At 34.2% G+C, this 8,121-nt stretch overlaps 1 protein-coding gene across 1 annotated transcript; it reads right to left on the reverse strand.

The window, feature by feature from the left end:
• Positions 1-5,119: 5,119 nt before the first annotated feature.
• On the reverse strand, positions 5,120-7,685 carry LOC126715928 (transcription factor TCP8-like). Its single transcript, XM_050416783.1, has 2 exons — positions 5,604-7,685; positions 5,120-5,460 (listed from the first exon to the last, which is right to left on the reverse strand). Exon 1 carries the CDS (start codon positions 7,324-7,326, stop codon positions 5,629-5,631), a length of 1,698 nt encoding a protein of 565 aa, XP_050272740.1. The 5' UTR covers positions 7,327-7,685; the 3' UTR covers positions 5,120-5,460; positions 5,604-5,628.
• Positions 7,686-8,121: the final 436 nt, after the last annotated feature.

The raw sequence follows: 8,121 nt of genomic DNA on the forward strand, positions 1-8,121 counted from the left end.
AAACTAAGCATGGAAATTTGAGGTAAAGTATAGGAGCAGCATAGAGGTTTAATAATTAATTCTGTATCTTGTGTATGTTAGCTTTCATATGTACAGAAATTTAATCACGAAAAAAATCATTCAATGATAGCTATTGATGGCCGAATTGCAATTCTGCCACCATACAGGGTGTTATGACCATTGCTTTCTCATTGCAATTATCTTTGTTTTCAAACTGTGCCTTTTTTGTCTTTTCTTAGTTTCTTAACGCTATGGATTTCAGTTAGCTCAAGAAATAGTCCACAATTGTCGAATAGGAACTTGTGTTCAAATCTTGCCTATTTCAAAAAACCTATCGTTGTTGACAAAAAAAAAAAAACAAAAACAAAAAACAAAAAACAATTATCATAAAGCGATCTCTATAAGTTAATATACGTCCTCTGCTTGGTTTCCATTTGCCAAAGCTTAATTAAAAATTCAATGTCTCTAAATAGAAACACCCTCTTAATCATCTGATTCTCCTTCAAGAGTCTGGGGTTGGTGCAAAGTGTCAATTACTTTGGGAGTAACCTTCAAGAGTCTGGGTTGGTGCGAAGTGTCAATTTTTTTGGGAGTAGGGATTCACAATGTCATTTTTTTAAAAATAGGGTATAACAATATGCTTACACCAAATCTTTTGGGTGTTTCTGTAATCTACCTTAACAGTAAATAACTAAATAAATAATTCAAATTCAAGTTTGTAACAAATATAATCATAATTTTTTTTAATAAATTTTATAAAATAGTCATGTACCAAACGATATATATATATATATAAACACTAATTAGCCGTTCATATGTTTACCAATTAATAATTGAAAAAGTTTAAAGACACTACTTTTACGTCACAATTTTAAAATGATTTTTTTTAGAGAGTTTTAACCTATGCGTCTCTCTCTGATGATAGCTCTTTATTATTAGACTAAGACATCAATCGGTTTTTAGTGTAGATAAGGATTAAACTCCAGATTTTTAATTAAACCATCAAAGATTTTACCAATTGAATTAATTAAAATCCACTAATTTAAAAATGATTATTTGTGAGTAAAAGAGAAAATTGTAAGTCCATGTGAAAATAAATTGTATATCACTCATAAATCATAATCAATTACTATATTAAGTTGTGACAAATAGCATAGTCTCAGAATAACGCGGTTAATAATTTAACATCCAAAAGATTAAAAAAAAAAAAAAAAAAATCTTGAAAAGTGAGGGCAAAGATTTTGAGAGGGAATGAAGGTGTATGTATAGTATGGGAATGTCACCTGTGTGTGCGTGTGTTTTTTTTCTTTTTAAAGTCCACGCGCTCTATCGCTGTCCACAATTACCAAATCCGCACTTATGATCTCCATGATTGGAGCACGTGAAGCGCGTGGAACTTTTATTTATTCCAAAATCAAGTATATCTAAATACTATAGCTTCATGACTCATGACCATGGAGCCAGCCAAGACAGAATCATCCTAGCCGTCAATTCACTTTACAGATCACTCACGATCATCATCATCATCACCCACCTCTATATGTCCTTTCCCTAATCAGTTTTTTTTTTTTAATACTAATTATTTTAACAAACACGATAAGAGAGAATAATATTTTAAAACACTACTCAAACATAATATTTTTATAGTGATAAATTGTTATTGGTTCTATTTGGATCCACCACTAATGTCGTTTTTTAATTTACTATTAAAAGCTTGTTACTTAAATTCAGTTATGAAATTTTTGTACTCCTAACGCATATCACTTTTAATAATTACATCTATTTTTTTTTTATATAATTAGAATTATTATAAAGGTCAAAATGTGTACTTTTATTATATTTGTTTTGTTAATTAGAAAGTTAAGAATATAATAATCCCAATTGTAGCTTTTTGGTCGCGGAAATTGCGGATTAGTGGAACACTAGCCGATGTCATAAAAAAATGGAGGCGGGAAAGGTTTATGAACTAAATATGTGAATATGCTTTGCACAATGACACAAATCCTTTTTCTTTTTTCTTTTTTTATAATTTTTTTTTCTTGAGAAAAGGATATGAAAGTTATGTTTTGTCTATTATACAACTCAAAAACTAGTGCCTATAAATGAAAATAGGGGGTGGGTTGACTTAAGCTTGCAATTTAGTCCAACTCCATGCCTTCATGTATAGCTTAAAGTTTAAACTTTAAACCCTTTAAAGTTTAAATAAGTTTAAACCAACTAGTATAATACATATTTTTTTAGTTAATGTAATTTAGAGTATTTTTTTTCTTTTATTTTAACTATCCATTTTATTATTCAATTTTAATTATAATTATAATTATTGAAATATTTATTTTAGTTTACATATAATTATTAATTATATAATCTATAATGTTCAATTTTTTGTTTTTTGTTTTTTTAACTTAGAAGCTTTGAAGGGTGCTTTTACAAGTGTGATAGGGGAACTTATTGTCAATTAGGGAAGGTTTTGTGAGTGTTGAAAGAAAAATCCAAGATCCGCAGCATTATTGGTCGATGTGAAACAGAAAACAACAAATGCAATTATTTCGTTGAGATATCTATAAGCCTCACTCTTAAAGGATTGTTGTTTTTCCTTTTAAATCAATACAAGACTTAAAAAGGGAGAATCATTGTAATTTTCAATACAAAATCTTATCTTTGATACTAAAAAGAACATAACTAGAACTAAGAACCTCTCTATTGGAAGCATTTGAATATACCTGTCTTGCACTTAGCTAAGTTCTTTTAGATCTGATTTTTATGCACATGTAAATGGACTGGTTATTAAGCTGTATATAGATTTAAGATCTTATCAGTATCCAAATTTGGCTACAAGATGCAGAAATTTTAGTAGCATGTAATGATTTCCATCATAGTTGCCCAAAACTAGATGTGGCAAGGGTGTAACATATTAAAATTCTTTCCATTTTTTTAAGTTTTAAAATGCTCAAGAATTTGGTAAAAGGAATCGCCTTATATTATAAGTATATGCTTCTTATCTACATTGATGCCCCTATAATAAATGCTTCTTATCTATATAGATACCCAATCTTTTTCTCACTGATGTGATGGATGCTTTAACAAGGGAAAGAAAATCGGTGCCCAAAAAAAAGGGGGAAAGAAAACAAAATAGGGAGACCAAGGTGTAAATTCAAGAAACAGTACCAACAACTCAAAGGAGCATGTAAACATATATAAATGAGAATAATGATTAAGCAATAAAAATTGGTAATATGGGACATTACAATCTTGCAAAATATAACATTATTATTGGGCTATTACTTGAATATCGACTTTTGGGTTTAGCGCATAGTTATTATCCACTTCATTAATTTGTTTTTATTTTTATTTTTGATATAATTTTTACAAAATCCAAAAGATTTTTCAGAATTTCTTATGTTGATTAATAACTTTGTGTTTAAAAATGGTGGTAAGTATTAAACAATCCACCGTCCAAGTATTGTAATGATGTAATCTTCCAAAAGGCTGAAAATCAGGGAGATATCTAAAATATGTGAGTCTGCCTTAAAAGAAATCAGTACATGCCTAAAAAAAATTAGGGACTAGGAAAGCAGCCAAAAAATATTCTTCCTTTTTTTATGATTTTAAGGGGCCAACAATATTCTAGTATAGATATAGTATTTGTTAGGATTATATATATTTAGAGAGTTTCAACTTATGGTGTCCGCTCTTAATGATAAAGAGACACCAATCAATTTTTGATGTAAACGAGAATTGAATCTCAAATCTCTTATTCAACCATAAAAAACTTTACCAATTGAGCTAACTGAAAATCACAAAGATAAAATATATTTTGATCCTTAAAATTTGGGCAAGATTTTATATTAGTCATTCAAATTGAAAAGCTGTAATTATATCTTCTTCAATTATTTATTAGGTAACGACTGAATTCTCCCATCCATCAACTATTACTATTCTACTACTTTTCTACCAACTTAAAAATATAAGTCATATTATTAACTCCAGTCATTCAACCATTAAGCAAAATTCACTTTCTTCATTCAACAAACAGGTTAGTCCATTTTTGTTCTTGACTATTAATTGTGTCGATTTTGATCTTTAATTCTCAAAATTAAGTCAATTTCATCGTTTGAACTTTCCGTTAAAATTCTTTAACAGTATTTTGTAACCTGACAAATGGAACACATGTTAGTTGCACACACTTTATAACTACTTTCATCAATACTATGATCAAACATTCCAGTCAAAGTGTTAACGAAAATGAGACAAATGGATGAAATTAGCCTAATTCTTAGGCTCCAATGGGATGCGCAGTCAGAGATAGTAGATCAACGCTCTTCTTTTCCTAGTCTTTTGGAGTAGATTTCTTACTTGAGTTTTTTTTTTTTTTTTTGAAAAACAAACACACATATCCACAAAGGAGAGGGAAAGCAACTCTAACACAAAAACACATTACAAATGCACAATACTTCTTACTCGAGTTAGATCCACACTACAGGTTACTTTATATCTTTTTGGAGCATTGCTTTACTAATAAGGGCTCACAAATAATCCCGTCAAAATTTTAACAAAGATGAGTACTTAAATGGGTTAAATTAACTTGATTTCAAAATTTGAGGAACCAAAATTGAACATAATTTATAAATGTGAGATAAAATTAAACCGCGTTTGATGGCTGAATGACCAAATTAGGTTTAGCCTAAAAACTAAAAATACTACCATATATATATATATATATATTTAAAAAAAAAAATTCAAAATACTACCATATATAATACTCCAACAAAGTACAAAAAATTACATGCAGAGAATAGTTTTTACTCTTTACAATGCGGAGGAGAAGGGGTGAAAAATAAAAAGTAGGAGGTAAAGCCAACAGACATACCCTTTGGCTTTTTGGAGTTAGGACCGTCTCTACAGCAACAGTGAGAAAGTGATGGTAAATATTTGTACGTAATGGCTCTCTTTCTTTCTCTCTCACATACATATATAGGATTAGTTCGCTGCCGAGTTTCTTTCATTGTCCTATCTGCTCCTTTTCCATTTCTATGAGAGTTCATACTTCACATGCATTTTTTTCTATTTAGTATTTATCTTCCCATACAGCTCAAAAAGATTAAAAATACAACTCAAAAGATTTTTGTTCAAATAACTTTCAATTCCTTTTGCTCGTTTTTCATTTTGCTTTTTTACCATTTTCTCATACAAACAAAGCAAATAGCAATACTAGTAAACAAACACGAACAAATATTGATCCTCCTATACAATCTCTCTGCCTGTTTCCTCTAGTCCCTTTGGACCAAACTAACAAATTACATCTCAAACTTCACATCAATCTAGTAAAATCCCAAAAAAAAAAAAAAAAAAAAAAAAAAAAAAAACTCAAAAAATTCAAAGGACACTACAATGAGAACTAGGAATCTCTCTTCACTCACAGACGACGATGATCCATTTGCAAAACAAACCCAACTTCCAAATCTGCAAAACAAAGCCAACAACCTCTAGCTCCATCTCCCATAGAATGAAATGTAAAAAAAAAAAAAAGAAAGAAAACCAAGCTGTCTTTTTTTTCTTTTTTTCTTTTTTTGGTGTACATAATAAATAGTATAAGAGCAACTAACCCAACTCGTATTTAATTCAGAATTGTCACTGAGAATTTTCTGGGTCTTCATCTCCACTATCAGTAGCTTGAGGCTGCTGGTGTTGTTGTTGATGATGATGATGATGATGATGCTCCAAAGGATGATTTTGCTGATGATCAGAATTCATATTCAATCCACCTCTAGAGTAAGCATTTAGAGCAGCCAACATTCCCAAATTTGACTCAGACATTCCTAGTCCAAGATGCTGAGAAGGTTGTTGTTGTTGTTGCTGTGGCATTAACATAGAACCCAATTGCAAAGGACTCCCTCTATTACTATTATTCCCTTGCTGGAATTCAAGACTGCCCGGAAAATTAAGCCTCGGCATAAAATGCAATGGCGCTTGCAATGTGTTCCCACTCGTTGCTGCTGGGAAAGTCCACATGTGAGAAGATTCTGATGGACCAGCACCAGAAGTAGCGGTGGCCACGGATGGTCCACCGCTACCACCAGCGGTGACTGGCAGCATCCAGAACGTGCTGCCGGTACCGCTAGTTGGTGCTGGCGCCACTGCCCACATGGCAGTGGCTGGCAGGATATTCGAAGGCCTAAGCAACCCCGAAGATCCTGCCGTAACAGAATCCTGTTGTTGTTGCTGTTTGGATATTTGTAAGCCACTCTTGGAATATTTATTTGGAGACTCATCATCACCACCACCGCCACTACCACTAGCACCACTTTCATTTGGTTGAGTATCTTCTTTGAATAGATCTTCTCTAAACCGCTTTCTCATGTAATTCTCAGTAGAATCTCCACCTCCACCACTGTCACCACCACCACTCGGAAGCGCTTCTGCTATTTGATCTGCTGTCATTAGATGCTGCTGGTGCTGTTGTTGCTGTTGGTGTTGATGAAAGCCTAAGAAAGCTGGATGAGTAAACCCTTCTTCATGGTAAGGATGGTGGGCAAGAGCCAAAGCGCCATGAAAAGAATGAGGTGCTGATTTTGAAGGAGGAGCTGAGAGAGTAGAGCCACTGCTACGAAGCGAGACGTTGAGAGTGGAAAAATTTGCTGGGATTGTACCAGTACCTGTTGCGGCGATAATTGCTGGTTCAGCTTGTTGTAACAGCCACTCTATGGTTTCGCCATCGGACTTGTGGCCTAATTCTCTTGTCAATTGGAAGACTCTCGCGGCACAAGTGGCTGGCATTCGGATACGGCGACCTCTGCCATCTACTTTCGTGTGTCGGTCTTTTGTGGATCGCTTGGCTGTTGGTGTTATGGTTGTTGTAATAGCTGTTGTTGTCGTTGCAGTGGCGGTCGTAGCAATTGTTGCAATTGTCAATTGTTGCTGTTGAGGCTGTTGTGATGGAGATGGGTTCTTTTTTATGGAGTCGAGTAAGGGAACGGATCGGGTTGAGGGGTGTGAGTCGGATCTGGTGGCGATGGCGAGGGAAGCGTCTATGGAGGTGGAAGTGGAGGAGGAAGAAGAGGAAGGGGAGGAGGAGGAAGTGGATAGAGAGGAAGAGGAGGAAGAGGCACCACCATGAGTTGTGGAGGTGAGTCCAGCTTGGATGGAGATTGAGCCCATGAAGGGTGGTCCTCCTGATCTGCCATCAAAAGATATTGGAAGATGAGAAGAGGACTGATTTTGGTGGAGGTGGTGTTGGTGTTGGTTTTGATTGTGGTTGTGGTGGTGGTGGTGATGGTGGTGAGGGTTGTTGTTGTTTTGTTTGTTGGTTTGCAAATCTGTTAGTTCCATTTGGTGGGGATGTGGGGGAGTGGGGATAAGGGGTGGGGTTTGATGGGTCTTCTTTTTTTTGGTTGGGTTCAAGTGTGATTCATCAACCCCATCTATCTTTCTTTGTTTCTCTTAATAACCCTATTGTTTTAGAGAGAGAAAGAAAAAGGGTCTAAATTTTTTTTGCAGGGTTTGGAGTTTGGACCTTACTAGGACTAAGAGTTTGTGGGGTTCTTTCTTGGTTTGGGATTGACTGTTGTCTTCCTGAGCTGCAAGAGAGAGAAAGAGTAGGTTAAGTAATAAGAGGCTTTAGAGAGAGAGAGACAGAGAGAGAGAACTGGGAGAGGAAAAAAGTAGCAGAAGCCAGAAGCCCACTCGTGGGGTCTCGTAAAAGGAATGTCAAAAATTGGCCTTTGTTTGTTTACACAACACAAATATACTATTTACTACCCTAGTAAAAACCCAGTAGAGAAAAGTAGAAAACTTGTTGGAGCACTTTTTAGTTCTTACATGTATAATCCAGAAACTCATCTATGAAAAACCAAACTTGTCCTTCAATGCTTTTTGACCAAAGTCGTCTGAAAACTCTTGAATTGGGTCAATATTGTCTTCTAAGTTACATGAAGTGCCCCAACTTACAAAAATAGATGTTCATGTCCAGAAAAAAATGACCTTGAAAATTTCAAAAAACATACTGCAATTTTTTACAGTAGCTACTCTTTCTTTCACATGCCGTGGTGCAACAGTTTCTGCAGTCCATAATATACAGAAGGATTTTCTTTTTCCTATTCTCATGTAGAAACCCTAGTCCATAAA

Source organism: Quercus robur, chromosome 2 (assembly GCF_932294415.1).
Source record: "Quercus robur chromosome 2, dhQueRobu3.1, whole genome shotgun sequence".
In the NCBI taxonomy this organism is placed as follows: domain Eukaryota; kingdom Viridiplantae; phylum Streptophyta; class Magnoliopsida; order Fagales; family Fagaceae; genus Quercus; species Quercus robur.